Here is a 20183-nt window from a genome sequence, read left to right on the forward strand (position 1 = left end):
TGCGTTCTCTAGAGTTCGTGAACTGGAGAGACCGAGAGAACACGAAGGGTAGCATTCAAGGGGAGAGATGTACGCGGGGGTGGTACACGTCCGACTAACTTCAAAATATTAGTGGCAGAGATGCGCCAGGGATTATGCACCCCTCCTCCAATTAAAACTTGGGAAATAATAGAAAGATAACTTACGGAAGAATTATTCGCGTTCTGTTTCCTTCGTTCGACTATTGAAATTGCGAGTGTGCAATAACGCGCGTTACAAGAATTCGATCAATTATAATCTTTCTACTTGTCTCTTTAAAAGATGTTACTTCTCATAGAAAAGAACAGTAAAGGAGAAAGTTACAGTTTAAAAAATTCTATTGTTACTCATATAGTGTTACAATAAATTTATCATTTTAGCTTCTTGAAATCACGATGATAAAATAACGATACAGATATATCATATGAATTAGTAATAAAAATTACATTTTACACGCAACTTTTACAATTGATTTCACCAATGGACCAGTTTAAGGAATTCGATCATCAGAGAGACACGTGGAAAGAACGAAGGAATTCGTGAGCCCGAAGACAGCGTTTAGCCACTGACCTCGAGATCAAAAGGGTGACTTTTTAGCGGACGGAATCTTAAAGTCGGCTTAAAAGGGCGGAACCCACACAAAGTGTCGTAAGAATTATCGAACTCGAGGTTCAAGAACGCGGAAAATTTGGCTTCTCGCTAAGCGACTGCGATTTCATCTTGGTTTTCAACCCCTGGGACTTTCTCTTTCGTTCTCTATTCTTCGTGCCATGGCCTCTGCTTCCCTTACTTTCTATCCAACCGTGCTCCTTTACCCCCTTAGCCGTTCAACCCCTTTGACAGGCACTCTTCTAAGAAGTTCTTGCGTTTGTAAACGGAAAGACGACCAGCACGTGGCATCTATACGTATACCTGCGTCTTTTACCTACCCTCTTGGTATATACACGATTTTTACCCCCTCGTGCAAGACTCCCTTCCCTCTCGTTTCTCTCTCAATCACCTCTTAATGCACACTCCTGTCGTGTTTACTTCAATCCCTAATGCTCGCCAGTTCTTTCGAGACTCGGACGAACAAATTCTTCCCCCTTTCACATAACATATGACATTTATCGACCGTATACGCGTCACTTAATTCGTTGCATCATTGATATGATTTTTCGCGACACGAAGCGACGCGACGTTACACTGACGATGCTTACGCGTCGCTTTCGTTGGGTAATACGTTCGCAGAAAGTGCTCGTCAGTCTTTATTTATCTCACTCGTTTGCGTATATTGTCGTCAATGAGCAAGTACATGTATATTACATAAACGAGATTATATACTGCGAGATTTGAGATAGCGCATCGTACATACTGATTTACATTGCATCTTAACAAATAATTTGCTTCGTTAACTGAAGGTAAAAAGATTTTGTGTAGGTATTACCTACATTTTAACATAATTTGTATGCGATAGAAAAATACACGAACTATTGGTATACCTCATATTTTCTGCTCGGAAATTCGATATTGTAAAGGTCGCTTTGCAAATGATTAATCTGGGTAAATTGTAGATCGTAGCCAGCAACTTTTACATTTTTGGAACTTTCTCTCGCAATTAGAAGGGTCTGTATATTCTTTCATTTTTCTAATTACTTGAAACTTACAAAATCGTGCTTTATTAAAAAAATTTTTATAGTGATATTCTTTGTATTTTTTTATTGGTATTATCAATAACAATAAAACTACGACGTTTCAAATGATTTTTACGAATCATGTATTTTCTACAAACGCAAAAAAGTGCGCAAAAATTTGTAAATTGACCTGATATTTTAGCAAATTAAGCGACTAATTCTTAAATCTTTGTTTTAGAACTAACATTATTGAAAATTTGTTCTATGCTTATAACAATAGGCGATAATAGAAAATTATTATCGCAATATTCGAAAATTTCAGAATAACAGAATATCCAAGAATATTCCATATAAAAATTCGCTTCAATTGATATAACTTTTAGTAATTATTAATGAACGTTCCGTAAGAGTATCTTCAGGTCAGAAACTTCGCGTAAAGCTCTTCCGATAATATCTCAATTGATAATGTCAGTGGCGACTTGTTACTTTTACCTACTTTAAAAGTTTCGTTAAATATCGTATCAATTACTTTTGGAATATTCGCCGGAAGCTTATACGCTTTGAAAAAATTCAACATTACGAACTCCGAGCCATATGTACATTCTACAAAACCGCGTAACATTGCCAGCAAAAGATACTGAAAGTTATTTACAACGATCACCATTACTCTTCGTACATTCGATACCAACAGGTTCATATCTTTTCGACTGGTTCACATCATGGCAGCTCCTAATTTAGTACAGGTACGAATCTCGCGATTCTTGAGAGCCGACGTGCACAAAAAAAAAAGAAAGAAAAAAGGAAACGTAAACCAATCAATAACGTCAAAGATAACTCCCATACGGGCGAAACGGCACATAGGGGAAAAAGAACAGATAGAATTATTGAGAGAGAGAGAGTCTCTAGATAGAGCACATAAAATCATGCTCTGTGTCAGGAAGGATTTTCCTGGTGGTAGTCGCAAGGGATAACCAGAGAAGTGAGCGGGTTATGGTCCGAAGATCCCTATCGGTTTCTAGCTTCTTCGAGGATGGGTTAAGAGTGGAAGAGTTTCACACGGTGGGAGGGAACGAAGACGAAGAAGTTGAAGAAGGAAAGTGGTAGGTAGAAATTGCAAGGAAAAGCTGGATGGGGATAACGTGGAGAATCGGCGAATGCCTGCGGCTGAGCACTCACTTATAGCTTTTCCGAGCCCTTGGGTGTCGTATCTTTGTCAGTGGTGTCTCCGACACTACGTCACGCTAGTTTATGGCGTCTAAAGTCCCGAAAAAGGCCACTACGGTTCCCCTCGATTCGCGATTAAAATATTGCTGGCCAGTACCGCGATGCGACGTATTCTCTGCCAAATTGTTAATATATCACATCGTTATCGGACCACTTTGCGCTTCCACCAGCGATTTTCTAAATGCCAAGTACTGAAATGTATTAGTCTAGCGAAACTTACGTTTTCCGAGACACAGGAAAATATTTTTCCTCGTAATTTAATCATGAAAATATACTCGTTGTATTTAATACTTCATTATATTTAATTAAATATATTTGACACGTACGGAACTCTGTCAATCGTATCTCAATCACCTGTCCCAAGTGCAGTACGAAAAGAACACAGCGTGACTTCATCAAACACCAAATTCACTGAACATGCTACAAAAAGGAGACCCTTACAAAGAAATTCTAACTTTTTCGAAGGATATATTGTCTGTAGTTATTATTACTATAGATAAGTGTTCACGTAGATCTCTAGTACGTATCACGTGCTATACATCAGTGTTTTAGATAACTTAACAAGCTTGTAATTAATAAAAAGAAGGTATTATTTTAGAAAATACAAAAGATCATTTCTATCGAAAACAAATACACTCGTAGTTTAGTTGTGTGATTAATAACTTATTGTTAGTAAAAAGTTCCATAATTTACATCATTTTATCTATCCCTTCAATCCCTCAGCGGATATCGGATCATTTGTGATACGTGCAACTTCTCTTTGTTTCGAACGTACTCGAGATGTTTTGTAATACAGGTCTCAGAATGTCAGTCAAGAATGTACACTTGGCAGTTGATGCTCGATATTGCAGCGATCAGGCAAGGCAAATTTCAAGAAATGCAAAAAGATAGTTTCTTTGTGCAGTAATTATAACATTTACTACATACATAATAGTTTTCTATGTACAGTAGAAAAATTACGGCTTTTCAAACTTTTCAAAATAATCTCACTGTTGGGTTACACTTGATCCTGTAACTGACGTGCGTGCGTGTACCACGACGTCCATCGTTCGAGGATTAAACAGCTTACTCATTATTAAGAACTTCCACAAGTTGTTCCACATAGTATCCTGTTATAACGAGGGTGAGTTACTGAAAGTTGCAAACACGATATAAACGACGTAAGGAAACACGGGGATTCTTGAACATAATTAGCAACTGCTCAATTAACTAAATTTTCCATGCAACACTTAGCTGTATAATGGAATGAACAAAGCTCTGAGGAAATGTGGTGCTGTTGTTTCTAAAATCCACGTACTGGACATAGAAATCTACAAACTCGAGGTGTAGCCTTTTGCAATAGTATGAACAGGTTAATCGCGTAAGCTCGCTTGATTTCTCGTGATGAGCGACGAAATCGCTGGCACCAGGTGAGCATTGTTAACTCCTCCTCACGCGTCCGACACTTTAAATCCATCGAAATCCTGCCTAAGGTTTAGGGATTGTCCGTTCATCTTGTTCTGCTTCTCAGCTTCCCGGATTTCCTTTTCTATTTCCTCGCATCGCATCGCGTCGTATTCTTTAATCCAACGTTCTGTTTCTAACCGTGATTGCAAGTGTTTCCTTCGTGTCAATGAATTCGCACGTAGGTAACGATGCATTTCGTTGATTGCTTTTGGGGAAAAATAAATGTTTCAAGAAGCTCTCCCTTCTTTCTTCAGAAACTAGTTTCTTAGTTTCTAATGGTTATAAATGAACAGGAATGTTTAATTTTCTGTCATTTCGTTTGCGTTCTCTTACACTTTACTCGATGCCAATGGTTATTGTACGAACATGTTACATTTTTTATATTTTTATTGTAGATATAGATACGTTTTAGCGACTAGAGAGAACTTGGTCATTAGTTTACCTATTTGTATATTTGATTACTGGTTATTGAATAATAGAATAATTAAATTCGGTTTATACCGAAGTTGTAAATATAAAACGATTAAAAACTGAAGGCAAATTGTTTAATTTAGAGAAGAAGATTTCTAAATATTTTTACAGTTTTATAGGTCTTTGTGAATTTTCCGTATTTCTATGCGACAAAAGAAAACTCCAAACGAAATAGGTTGCAATTAATTTTGCAATTGCATTGTTACTATTATATTATCCCACTTTTGTAAGTGGTTTTCCTACGTTTTTGATACAGAACTCCTTAAATAACAAAACTCTACGTTTCACATTTACGGGGGTAATTATTAAGGGATAAAATTGTTCCAGGTTTATCAAAATTAAGCATGAATACGTTCGAGCGACGGTGTATATAAAAAAATATTTATCGCTTTGGAAAAAGGTAGAAATTTTTATAAACGCTCTCCACTAAATAATCGTACACTGATGAAACATAGATTTCCAACTAGAGCGTATAAAATACAATAAAATAAAATTCAGTTGAATGAAAAATAGCTAAAAATGCAATTCTATCGATCCTTTAATCCCTCTATTTTCCTCTCGGTTAGAGTAAATCACTGAATGTTCCAAAGCTTTGCGTCTTTAAATCTTCCTATCCGATACTTTTGAACACCATTCGAATGGATTTTAATCCGGAAAAATTACATTCGACGACCGGGCGTTGAAAATATTTCTGTAAACCGTATTACAATATCAAAGCAACAATTGATCATCAATGGACAGACGGGGATATTTCAATTGAAAGCGGCTCGTTGTCTCGTTACAGAAAAATTTCGCTCGACTGTGCGGCGTCTATTTTTTAGCGGTCGTTAACTCCATTTGCCCCTGTAGCAGGGTGCTCGAAAGTTCGTCTCTGATGTCCGTCAGAGAAATGCGTACGTATAATACGCGCCGAGAGAAGAAGAGCGATGGCAACGGCGTAGAAAGCAAATGGCTAAGGAGAGGAAACGAGAGGGACAATGTCGCATTATTAAAGCGCCGCGCCACGCTCCTTTCGTTTCGGCTCGCAATTAATTGAAGCTGCTGTCGGGACCACGTGAAATAATTACGGAACACGCGGGAGACTCCGAGTAGAACGTCGCGTCGTCCGTTCTTGCCTGATGAAGAAGAGAAGTTAGGCCCTCACTCTGTTGCCTATGCTGCAGTAATCCTCGTTACAATGAAACAACGCTGACAATGAAACCTCTTGACCTTAAGTTGCAATTTGGTTCATATAGCGACGAAAATGTTTTCATTTCTGTTCCTTTGTTTTAAGAAATTACCTTAAGGGATGCTCGATGTATTATTAAATGGTTGCGGCAATTAGAAATTTTCTGTCTTATATAGTGTTTAATATGAATGAAGTAATAAATGCAGATCTGGTACGTTTAATTTTCATTGATGTAAAATGCATTTGAATACGTGTGGTATCTTTGTTCGTGATATTTTATTTTCCTACATATTTATGAATTCTTTTTAGACATTTTTATTTTTTTATACGTTATAATTTATACGCCGATGTTATTTGTAATTAAAAACTATGTGGTAATTAATGCAGATTTTATATATTTGTCACAAATTTTTGAACTGTTAATGCTATCTTTACAGTTACGTCATTCCTCGCATTTTTGTTCAAATTGTCGAATTAAATATTATGCACTTTTGCAGAGAACAATTGAACGAAGTTTCTATGAAATAGAGCAAAATTGTGTTAGACATATCGTTTGTCAATAGACTCTGGATGTTTCTGAAAAATTATAGAATTTTAATTATGGGATTATGGAAAATTTCAATGTAGAAATATGTATAAAGTATTCACAATGAACTATTCATAATGATATTTAAATGAAGAAATGAGTACGAAAAAAATAGAAAAGATAAAATGTAGAAAAGAGAAAATTTGAATCTAGACAATCTGTCTAGATTTCGGTTCTTTATTTGTTCGCAAAAATAATTGTGTTATAGTTTAATCTATATTCGAAGATGTAGGTTCCAAACTCCCTGTTAAAATAAATATTATTAAATTAATAAATACGCGATAGACATGTTAATAAGAAACCAACGAATTTTTTTATTTAATTAGTCGAATTTATTTCAAAAGAACTTTTTCTCCAGATAATTCGAAAGATAGCAAGAAATTGTTTAAACGAATAAATTAGAAATTAATTTTAAAGCATTGTTAATTCACGTTGAATAACGATGTAACAGAATTCATGATGAAATTGCATTTACTCACTCCCGTGCCCCATACTGTTGACAATCCCATAAAGGCAACACATCAAAGACTAAACTTTGTTTTATGGTGTATTATGTAAAGTAGCTTGGTTTTGCTGAAATGAAATGGAACTTCGTAGCTTTATCACATTATATCATCGTTGAAAGTTAATTAAAACGTGTAGAAAAGTTCACAAATACGCATGTGAATGTTCAGTTAGTCTTCTAAAGGATTAATTATATCATATGAAAGCAAAATTATGAAAATTAGTTCATAGAAGCAGCGTAAATATCTCCGAATATTTTAATAATTTTCTCTCAAAACGTTTCGAATAATTTTATTGTACAATTTTCATATAATCTATTTTTATTACATCAACGTTACGTTTTCTACGTAATTTAATTACATTAGCATAAAATACTATCGCTTCATAATTTTAGAAATAAGCCTCAAACGACATTTTTGGACACGTACTTTTTTCATCGTTTTGATGTCTGGTCTCGACCTATAAATATCCCTCACATATTTTGTGACACCCTGTATACGTATGTACATCGCATTATACTACCACCCGTAATAACTCTTTATTCGCTGATTTTATAAAAAAAGATATTTCAAATGAAATTTATTGTATTTGAGTAGATTTAGCGGATAAACGCACTTTGATCTTTTTTCCTTTTATATATCCCAAAACATCAATTTAATCAATTGTAGATGATTTAAAAAGAGCGTTAAGAGATAATATTTATTACAAAACAAGAGCCTAATATAATATAACAAAAGTTTAATATCACACATACCATTGTATATAATGAAATAATATTTCTATATAGCTGCACAAATCTTCGCAATGAATTCTTTAATTACGTCACATTTCTTTTCGGCACGACCTAACAATGTACTTTCAACGTAACATTATATGTAGAATGAATGGGAAGGGTAACGTGTCAAGCAAGGAAGCTTTCGCGAAAGTAATTAAAATAATTGTGTTTTTACGGCGATACTTCTCGCAACTAGCTTCTAATTGGAAATAAAAAAGAGGAAAATGATACGAAGAAGATGAAGAAGAAGAAGAAGCACAAGAAGAAAGAAGTTGTTGCTGTAACAATTTTAAATTATAAAGCCTACGGCATAGGTTTAATCGTGTTATAAATTAATATGCAATTCTTCGTAGTAATACAACTGTATCTATCAATGGACAGAAACTACGAGATCATCTTTGTAGAACGTTTCATCGATCACGTTTAGTCGTATAAATCTGACTTAGAAACTTTCCTTTGAACAGGACATCAGAGAAATATTTTTAAAACTACTTAGTGACTCAGAGTCTGTTCATCATCATCTTCCTCCTCTTCTCTGCTATCCTTCTTTTAGAGATTCTCATTCACAACGATGTCCGCTAACGTTCTTCAAAACTTCGGACTTTCAGAATAATCAAACGGCGGTATTGCACGGAAAAATTATACCGCGGGAAAATTTTCGCTTCGCGGTATGCATAATCGCGATACGAAGCCGCAAGCGACGAAATTCACCGCAATTCTTCCGTTTGTTCAGATGAAACTTATCAGGCCCGGACTTATAACGCCGAAAATCCACTTAACGTTGCATTTCGACAAAACATCGCGTATAATTATTTCGTCTAAAATTCACAGCTTTCGAATTCGTGTTCCAGTAATGTGGAATGTTATAACGCACGTACACCTGCAACTTCGGTTGCGTCAGGCTTTTTAGCCGAAGGACAATAGAACTGGAAAAGCAGAGAATCACTTTATTTCCCGTTCTATCGTCCTGTCATGGAGAAAATATTGTCAGAGGTAAAAAGTTATCGATGAAGATACCGATGGAATATCAAGTTTCCTGTACGATATCAAATCAAACGTAGATTTCCAGTTTTTCGATAAAGTGACGCGAAGGGAAAATAATTCAGGTAAAGAGGGTAGATTTACTTCTTAAAATATTCGAAATATTTATAGGAACGTTTGGACGCCAGGACTAATAGATATAAATATTCTTTCGTTTACTTCTATCGGCTGGAAGTGGCTATAGGACGAAATGCTATCGATAAATCGGCTCGCGAATAGGACGAAACTTTCGCAAACGTTCGACGAAACAAACAGATGGGGGGATAAAATGGAGGAGTTTAAGCACCCCTACGAGGACGGTCCTTTCCTTTCGTATTCTTTTCTCTGGAGAGTATGAAATGCAGACTGTTTACAGACAATCTGTTAAAAAGTTTTACATGCAAACAGGGGCATCCGAGAGTGCTTTCGTCTGCCAGTTGTGTAAGAACGAAACTCTTGCTGTAGGCAAAGAACATTCTTCTCAAGACTTCTCGCCATTATGGAAATAACGATTATGCAATAATACGTACGCGTTTCGATAAACTTTTCCTCTTGATACTTTCACCGTGGGGATACTATCTCAGACGTCATTAAAAGACTGCGAATGCGAGACTGGAAAATATTTATATTCGTAATATCTTTAGTAATATACATATGTGAAATATCACGAGTATATCACGACGATGACTGAGTTTCCGAAGCTTGCTTCTCTGCATACATTACAGTAGAATTGTAAGAAAATTGATAATGTTGACGACCGGATAAGTATTTACTGAGTATCGTACGTAGCAAAAAAGATAGCAGTAACTGTCGTCGGATAATATCGAACTTAGATAAAGCGAGTATTGTATCGTTGAAATTATGCATAAAATTTTCTGTCATAACTTGTAAGGCATTAAATTGTTATTTACAGTGGGTACAAAAAGTATTTGCACATATCCTTATTTTCCAAAGAAGCATTTTCTTATATGGTTTCACGTTACATTTTCTTTGTAGTCATATGGTAGGAAATTTGATATTTGGGCTTTCATAATTAATTAGTACGTAAATACTATAATATACAATGGTAGATATAAATGACAAATATTTTTTGTAGTCATAATATATAATGTAAAGTTCAACAATTTTAATTTCAAGACGTCAATCAATGTTCTTGACAATTTGATAGTGGTTTGATTGTAGATAATTCCGCAGGTTTCTTTTAAATACACTTTATTTTCAGAAATTTATATAATTAATAAGTTTGAGTAAATAAAATATATAACGAAATTATGACCAGATTTGATCTGTATAATTTCGCCAATTTTATCCCTGAAATTATTTTTGTTTCCTTATTTCCTAATACGAAAGCCCATATTTTGTAGATTTATTATTAATTTATTAAACTATTTCATAATTGCGGTATTAAATTTCTAAATATACAAGCAACTACAGCAACGAACACGTAATTAATATAATTAGTTAAATATCAAGTTTGTTGTGGTTTCAAAACTATTTGCTAATTATATAATATGCAGAGAGAATACACTCGTACGATATTTAAGCAACTTACAATAGATAACTTATGTATCCTTTGCCTCATCTTAAGATTATGTAACGGTAACATAATGCTGATAATTTTAATACGTAAATTAAAGTATAAATTTAGTTAATCATATTTTCATTTGTTTAATTTCAATCTTCGTACGAAAAATAACACACATCTCTTATGGTCTCGATTCAATTTTCAGTTGTTCTTATAGCGTAATATCTTTTATTACATAAAGTAGCAGATATTCATTTCCACTTTCAGTTATAAATAATCACAATCTCGCAATAAGCATTTACAAACTTCATACTTTTCTATTAAGCATCTGCGAACTTCTTTCAGCAGAACTTCATAATTTTTAAAGGTAGGTACCGGTGTCTCGTAAATTTTTCGCCCTTTTCAATTTTATCGTCGATTCTTCTTTTTTCAGTTCTTAAGTAAAGACCTCATACTCTTCAAAAACTTTTATATTCGCGAGATGAATTGTGGAACATTCTTTTCGTCTTGGAACGGAAACGTACAAAGAAAAGGCTCTAACCGAGCTCGTGAATGAAGATGAGTAACGTACATTGCTCAAAACTTGTAACCATTACAAGAAGCCATCCTACGTAAAAGATGGAACGAGAGATTATGTGTCTCCCCTTTGCCTCCAGCCTTGATACGTCCCTGGACGAGCACGCTGCTGTCCTTGGAACTTCCTTTGGTCCCGGGAGAGGAAAGCTTCCGAGGGAAATCCGGACTTCCCATCCGCGACTACAGACGACCCAACTTCTTCGTGGCTTGTGATGTTTTTAAGCTTATACTTTATGAAAGAACATCTACCATCCACGGGAAAAAGAAAACGTTAAACAAAGTTGATACTGCTTTCTTGTTGCGGGAGGCAACGTATAATAATCAAATCTTAGAGTAGTCACATTTCAAGTTGAATTTGACGAACTTTTAAATCGTTTCATCTGGGATTGTATGAATTGTTGAATCGTTTAATATACAAACGTTAATGACTTGTAACTGATAATTTCAAATGTTTATAAAAATTTGATACCGTTTTAAAAGACAAAAATATAGACCTATCATCTATAAGATTTCAAGTTGCTTTTAAGAGAGTTCGACTATACTATTTCACACAATATGAAGATATTTGTGCAATTTTTGCGTCGTCATTAATCGGTCTTGTTTTTTTATATTTGCATTGCAATGAACATTTTTATGGTGTTTAAAATAAGATGTGAATATTGAAATAATTTTATGGTTGCATACTGATGTACGTGTATACTTCGCGAATTAAAATACTGATAATAAGAAGAGCTTTAATCATTCTGGTTGTTGAATAGAGAAAGCATAAGAAATGACTCTAATTATAATTCTTTGATAACATTGATAGTTATATTATTAAAAAATCATACAAGCGTTAAAGAGATACATTAAACGAAGATAAAAATATCACTTCTTACATTTTCAAAATATAGGTACATATATATATTTATATTAATTCTCATATCAATCATCAACGAACCTTATATCTGTAAAATATATCGACATTCTTATCATTTTTAGAGATAAGCTGTAACTATACTTTTTGATAATATACGTATATACGTGTATTACAATTGAACTAAAATATTCTTTCAAGCATAGTCGATTATCCTTGTTTACATTACGCATATAAAAATATATTTCAAAATTATTGGCTTTTAACTTTTTTCTAACTATTTAGATAAATTCTTTGTTTCTAAAATCTCCTTCGAGAAGTCCAATAAACGGAAGCTTTGATTTGTCAATTTTCAGACATCGATTTAACGTAAATGTAGGAAATCAGAAAGACGATCAATGGGGTAAACGAATTGGGTACTGCGTGACTGAGAACCGCAAACCCTATTTAGGGCTGGGAAGAACCTTTATGAGAGTGACACGCACGATTTCCTGCTGAGTTTCGTGTCACGTAAGTTGCGTAACAGGTGGCATAGAGTGACAGAAGGAAAGGCTGGCTTCTTAGAAAGGAAAAAAAACAACTCCCATTCACTTATATTAGAAAAGTTATCACCCCGGACATCGAAGGAAATTGAATCACTCAATGATGAAATGTCACCTACCAAGCACGATACGGCGTTGAGAAAGAAACTTTCTCATTTCCTGGATGTCTGTTTTTGAAATGATTGAACATGAATCGCTCGAGAAAGAAAGAATATTACTTTGTCGTATCTTTCTTTCGATACAATGAAAATGAATATTCATCAACTTGTAGTAATAATAAAATTGTGCTGCCGTCGACGATAATTCTTCGGGAAGCACAGCAATGACTATTTCAATGTACCTAACTCAATAATCGGTAGGGGTAGAAACGCATTAAATTTTACGAAGCACGAAACGTCGATTAGAGATGGTCGGAAGAAATGGGCGGGCAAAGTGAATGGAATAAAATTTTCATCGGACCGCCCTTGCAACTATGAAAATAGGCCTTCCGGTCGTGTCTCTTTTTCTTTCCTCGGAATTTTCTCTTCGACGGGTGACACGAAAAAACTTCTTAAAACTTTCGTGTTCCGCCGCATCATGGGAGGCTACAGACTGGGCGGTCTGGAAAGTCAGAAGTTCGGGGCCACGAGGAAAAACAGAAACAGAAAAAGGACAACAGACAGCCGAGAGAGAAACAAGGATTATCAATCAGAATGACAGTGATATAGAAAAGAGCTAAGCCACATTAGTCTCCGCCCGGTGGATTCATTCGCGCTGCCAATCACGCCGCCACTTTGAAATCTCTGGGGAACCCTAGCAACCGTATCTTTCGCAATTTTCATTCGAGGACGACGGAATCGAAAATATTGTCTCAGTGTACGTAACACGGGCCATCCTTGAACCGAATGTATACCAAAAATAGATAACTTTTCTTTGGTGGACACATAGTTTCGCAAACGCGTAGTTATTTTAATCCTTTACGTTAAAAATTATAACTTCCTTTTAAACAAGATTCATTCATATTACACGTATAGGAATATATTTCGAAATTATCAGTCTTTTAATTTTTCCAAATTATTTAGATAAGATCTTTGTTTCCAAATAACCGCCACTTTTAAAACACAATAATAATAAAATATTGTTCCTAATTATTTAATAGAAGATTACAATTTTCAATATTTGACTTAAACATAAATTTTCGTTATCCGTCGTTTAGTTTTCAGCAGCGAGTTCTGATGAATCATTATGTTAGGTATCATCTACAATTATATATGTATCATTATATATATATCATCGTACATGTGCATGCGATTAATTAAGTTGGTGAATATTCATAAATTCATAATAACAAATAACTGGGTGGCGCATTATAAATTGTAGGTTTAACGTTACAACGATACACGTACGCTACGAACATAATGAGATATACAATCGTGGCTATTCCAACGTGATGTCAAATGATAAATAAGAATATTTACATTACGCTCGTAGGTTTGTTTTTGCAGACCATATTTGTACAAGGAATGACGTCAAATGAAATTAAACCATCTGCCGATATATCGTCGAAATATAACGTTCGCGTTATCGATCGGTGCAAGGCCGATGAAAAAGTCCAAACGAAGGTGGGCTAATTAATTGCCGGCGATATCGGCGGGTATATTTCACCAAATCAAATTCACATAAATATATCTACTACCAGAAAAATGATGAACTACGAAGGAAACAATAAATTCGAGCAATTTTTTTACGCGTTTTATATATCGAGGATTCCTGTTAATTTTATAATTATACATATGATCTAAACTTCTATTTTAAATCTTTAAATTTGTATTACGATTTCACAGATTATTATAACACGAAATTTGTACGTTGTATATTTAACGTTTTAATAATTTTGTTTTTTTTACGAATAACGAAAAGCGTTATCATTCATGCGCAAGAATGTATTATTGTTGTTGTAAATTCAATAACAAAAACGAAGGAACGCCAACATGATGGGGTTTTTAATTTAATCAGCCATTGCAGAAATTCAGCGTTTTATACAAGGTGACCCAGATTCTGACGCCCAAGCATTGTTAGTATATTTAAATAAGGAAAAAATGTTATATAAACATAGGTCGTTTAAAGCTTTATTAAAAAAGTAACGACAAAAATATGAAATAAGATGGGAACAGTAGCGGACTCACGGTTATTGCGACATAATATAGGGATACATCAGCGATACTTACGTTTAGTCTGTCTATGCAAAGGTAACTAATTCTCCATCTCAAAATGTCCACCGTTCTGACAATAGAGAATCGACAATGACCGAAAATAGAATTTATTACCCATCGAATTCATTTCTATTTCATTCCATTTCAGTGAATGCATCATTTTGAGATGGAGACATTTTGTGTTGAAAAATTCGTTACCTTTGCATGGAGCAAACGTAAATATCGCTGATGTGTTCTTACATTATATCGCAGTAATCGTGTGCGTGTTGCATGTACGATAATATTTGATAGTTAATAAGTTCTTAATAACGAGGTATTTATAATGGTTCAATCACTAATTACGCTCAATTGTGTAAACTTGGAGCGAAATTTATCTTTGATGTCATCCAAAAAGGATTATTGCATCCTCGTCGGGACAAATTCTACAAAATTGTGGTTCGTTTGGATTGCCGTTACATTTGATTGCTTGATCGCCTTCGTTGCTGTGTATTTGTGAATGTATATTCTACGCAATATTCACGTTGAAATTGTTTTAACGAGCAATTACTTGTCAAATAACTAGGAACGATAGAATGTTATTAATTGCTTTCACAATAAAATATAAAATGATTATGTTTTTTTGTTTTTCATTTTTATAGTGAGTACATGTATAAGTACATATAGATATCGGGTGTCTCGAAAATCATATTATCTATTCATTTGTTTAAAAATGTTAGTGATAGGTTTATTCGCGTTTAAACATAATGTTTTAAGTTTGAAGCATCTAATGCACTTTTATTTCGACTTATATTCATCACATTCAATGGTGTTCCACCTATACACTTAAAAGATTACATATGTAGCTCAATTACATTGGACTGTAATGATTTTATTCTTTATAATTGCCATAGCCACAAACAACAGAATATTATAACACGATTAAATCGATTTGTAAAATCCAACAAGCAGTAATAAAAGTGAAGTTTGTAAATTTCCTCATTTCTGAATTATAAGCCAGATTAAACAAATTTTCTTAAACCGATAGAAAGTCTTCAGGGATTAATGCAAACAATAATACCTAAATAAAAAATGTATATATATATAATACATAGTAAATCATAAGATATATTAGTGCTATATCTTCTAATAGGTAATTCAAATTTACGATCTTTTTATTTCATAGAAAAAAATGGCGATTTCAGCTTCTAATTGTTAATTTATCATTAATCTTAATTGAATTTAAATATTACCACTGCAAAGTGGCCGGATGCTTATGAACAGTGATGTATTTACGGATTATCATGAGAATTTACTAAGCAATGGGTACCTTAAAATAAAATTTAAATATTTAATCGCAGTTACTTTTCTCGTGTATTTAACTGAGCTCATACTCTGTAATTTGTATTTAAAAAGGAAGACACTAAGAACTATAGGGAGTTATTTAGAAAGCAAAAACTTTCAAAGACTGTCATGGGAACGTTCTCGTACAAGATACGAGGCAAGAAATCACTTCTGATCTTGCATCCGCAAAAGTTGTTTGATGAACTTCATTTTATAAAAGACACGGCTTTTAATGTTCCGCACGACATTCTCACAGCGAGATATTCGTCAGAGGTACAAAGTATCCGCACCGAAATAGTCTGTGAACTAAAAGCTATCGCAAAAGAGCGTCACTCGTGTCTACCAGGAGACATGTTCATCGGTGAACATCGTTTTCAGAATACGCTGGCCGAGTTTCTTTGTGGGTCGCACTTTAGCAACGCACGAAAAGACAGACAGTGTTAATTTCTTTTTTTCTTCAACGGTGCAAACGCAAAAGCCTTTCTCTCTGTCTGTATTCCTTTTTCTATATTCGACGGTGTTCTATATTCAATCTTCTATATTTGCTCTTGTTTTCATTTTTCCTATTTTCTTACTAGTGTAATAGCGAAATCGTGTCTATGTGCATTGTTTATACTCACTTTTCCATCTGGACTGCATACTTTAATACCCGCGAGCGACACTATCAGGAGAACGGGCGTGGACCGATCACTATACTGAAAAGAAACAAACGTTTTCATATAGAGATTGAAAAATATTGCAATTGGATTGCACACTACATGCTCACTTATTAGTACACTGTATCTCATAACGATAGGACCGCTCAAAAACTTGCAACTTTTACATATCCTGTTACATATGTTTATTATCAACTTGGTAAGGAACGAATTTGCCATATTTGAAATCATATATTGCTCTATTATATTCGCTGGAAAAATTATTTTTCTCTTTCATAACTTTAGAACTTGCAAATGATCTTTTAGAACATAAAACGAAATTGTAACAATAGTTTTTATAAGTTTAACTGTTCGGTTTTATCGTGTTCTCTACAAGAATTGAATTTTAGGGTAATATAATCTAGTCTTATAATCATGAGACGCAATGTATTAAATATTCTTTAAGAATTCATAAACATGTAAATTGAGAATTTATCACGTATTAGCATATGTAGAAACAGACATATTTTGTTATAAACTAAAATAGTCGCTGTAATTATAAATTACATATAATGTCACTTATTCACTTTTCTTATCACTTAATTATTTTCGTTTTATTACTCTTACGCCATCGACGACGAAATTATCTTAATTTTCTTGCATACTATAGTAATATTATTTATAATTATATTCTGTGGAAGACATTGGTTGGTATCTTTTAAATAATTTAAGATGATTTATTTCTAGCTTCGAGCTGGATGTCTTCTGCATTTTGTTGCGAAAAATAATTGATCATCATTCGTTATTATTTACTTATATATTTCCATTTATGGTTTATAGCGCGTCTATAATGAATTTCGGATCTTTTAATCGTTACTTACAACCAATTCCAATTTTCCTCTTATATTGGCTAGTATATTATTTGCAAGATGCTGGCAAGAAAATTTCTTATTGTTAATCTTATAAAATTGAGACATTGCTTGTTTTACGAAAATGTCAATTTCTCGTTATCTCTAAGGAACACCTTACTGGAGGGAATTTATATTATATATAAGTATTATAAGTTTGACCTTGTTTGGTATTGTTGGCAAGATTTATACAGAGTCTTGAAAAGTTACAGTTAAACTTCAAAAGCACCTGACACTTGTTAAAGAAGAATTTATAGAACTTGGGAACAAGCAAAATAGGCTCAATAAACAATAATAAAATATTGGAAAACATAAATCATATTTATATAGTACGTAGTTTTTCTTTTAGGCATTTTATGCAAAGAAACATCGACCTTATTTATTTCATACAACAAAATATTTAACTGATGCAAGATTGAAACTATACAGAAACGCCATACAAATTCTATAAATACCTACATACAATGTAAATACCGTAAGAAATGTTTTAAAATTCGAAAGTCTTTTAAACTGGAAGAAAAAATTCGCTTTTACATTAGGAACATTACCTGATCGCTATCATGAGTTTGTGACCTGTGAGTTTAGCGAGACGACTACAAATTACACAGTAGGCAATTACACAAAGGTGATAAAAAGTTACTCCAGTTTACATTGCTAATTAAGAACAGGTTCTTCGGTTTCACTGAAAAATATTCAATCTGTTCGCAACAACGATGAAGGTTCGAACATCCTGTGTTGCCGGATCGGAGACAGCGGATGCCCCAGTAGCTGGAGGCTTTCGCTAATTTCGAAATTAGAAAGCTGGCAAAGCGAGTGGCACGATTGAAAATGGCACTGACAACGAAAGAATGTTCCCTATTTCCCGTTGAAGACACGGCTCATTGTCTTAAAAATCCACTGAGATGGATAGACGTGGCTTCAGTAGGAAAGGGGGAACGTCGGTATAATTACTGTAAAGCAAGGGGTGGTTTTCGATAAAGGACGCCAGTGCACTCTATTTATACGGGGTGACCTACGAAGTCTTTTTCTTCTTTCCTTTCTACTGTCACGACATTATCTACTGACGAATGAGAGAGCAGAGATCATTCCACATAGGGATAATGTAAAAAACCTTGCTTCGTGATGATTCCAGACGCAGCAATTATTACGTGTAACCCACTGGTTCTTTTAAATTTTAATATTACTTCCACTCCTTATTACGGTAACACGAGACTCAGTGAAAGGGGGATGAAATATTTAATTTTAAGATGTTTCTCTCTTGCGACATGTAAGTTTGTTATAGGATGTCTCGTACAACTAAAACAATCTGATGCTAACAAAGACATGACGCAAACATAAATTATAAATGTTATCGTGGATTATGATAGACCAATACGTACATTCCACGATATAAGAATGCAACATTTTATACGTAGTATTAATTGCTTAGATATATTGAATTATTACCGATGTTTATCATTCGTTTCATAAAATGTTCTTCAGAATGTTACTTGAGTTACTTACGTTTCACTGCTGTGAGTCTGTTGATATCTTTTCGTATTTCATTATGAATTTATCACATTGTCACTTTATGAAGAATTGGAAGAAGCAGGCAGTAGCAATATAAACGAATCGGCGGCTTACTCTTATTTGAGTAATTCTGAAACCGCAACCATCTTGATATTTAGAAATTCAATCGAAAGATTAGACTCAAGAGGAAATGCTCGTATTTACGAACTATTCGTACGCCATGTTAAAAGCCTATAACGCATCTGCCGCTTCTGAAAGTATAGACACCAGAATCCAGCCGTTCGTATGCATGAACGTTTATTTTCTACAGTCATAAAATAATTTCCAAGCCTCTAACATCTGGCTTCGTCGATCATGTATACGAAGTATAAATCGAAGATTTCTCAAAAATGCCTAATATGCAGTGTGTAATAACCATTTCATAAACCCCTACGGTTTTACCATTAATGGAAAAGCTGGCAACAAATTTTTCAGTAATAAACTGTTTAAACGTCGTCTGTAATATTTCATATATTCCCTTTTGACGTGCACTACGTATATCATCTTCTCCTAGATCACTTTCACATTTCTTTTTCATACCACAATATTTTTAAACATTTAGAATAAAAATGATTTAACTAAGCGGTGGTCAAACCTTCTACATTCTTCTCAACTCTTTCGTAAATCTTAAAAACTAATTTAACAAATTTCACATTTGAATTATTTCCATTGCGAATCAAAAACTAGAAACGGATAATTCTATAAAGAATTAAATGTAAAATATCCACAAAAAGAGAGGTTTCGCTTACTTCCTTTTCTTAAGAAATAAACCGGTTGCCATATGGATTAACCCTAACTCGGATCCAGTGACCTAGAATTTCGTCCATGTTCTCCCCGCAATTCTGAATGACCGCGCGAACCGAGGCATATCAAAGCGTGCCGCTGATGCCAGGCACCCTGATACGCCATGCAAACGAAGATATCACGCGACGTTTATTCCAGGACACCCGTTGGTTCGGCTACCTTTGTTCGGCGGGGGTGATTAAAAAGTTGCTGAGTGAGTCGCGCTGACAGGAGGACGCGGAGCGAGACAGATACAGAGAAGCGGTGAAAGTAACGGACAGAGAAAAAAGAGAAAGGATGGAAGGAAGCAGGCGTGCGAGAGAATGAGTAGCAACGGAGCTGTGGAAAAAGGAGGGAAAATGCGAAAAACCAAGTTGCGAAAGAGAGAGAGAGAGAGAGAGAGAAAGAGTAGGATGAGGAAAGACGCGAAAGGAGAAAGATACAGAAAATAGGAAAAGAGACAGAAGTTGAGA

General features: G+C 34.4%; 1 protein-coding gene across 6 annotated transcripts in view; it reads right to left on the reverse strand.

The window, feature by feature from the left end:
- Window positions 1-20183, reverse strand: part of LOC100646619 (tensin-1) — a 278855-nt gene that overhangs the window by 109114 nt on the left and 149558 nt on the right. For 4 of the 6 annotated variants that reach the window (XM_012308039.3, XM_048404896.1, XM_012308037.3 and 1 more), the window contains one exon: window positions 16457-16531. In XM_012308039.3, the coding sequence (XP_012163429.1) occupies window positions 16457-16531 (75 nt within the window). The remainder of the gene's footprint in view (window positions 1-16456; window positions 16532-20183) is intronic. The other 2 variants (XM_012308038.3, XM_048404897.1) reach the window with 1 other exon arrangement.

The sequence above is a fragment of the Bombus terrestris genome, chromosome 4 (assembly GCF_910591885.1).
Source record: "Bombus terrestris chromosome 4, iyBomTerr1.2, whole genome shotgun sequence".
NCBI classification, from domain to species: Eukaryota; Metazoa; Arthropoda; class Insecta; order Hymenoptera; family Apidae; genus Bombus; species Bombus terrestris.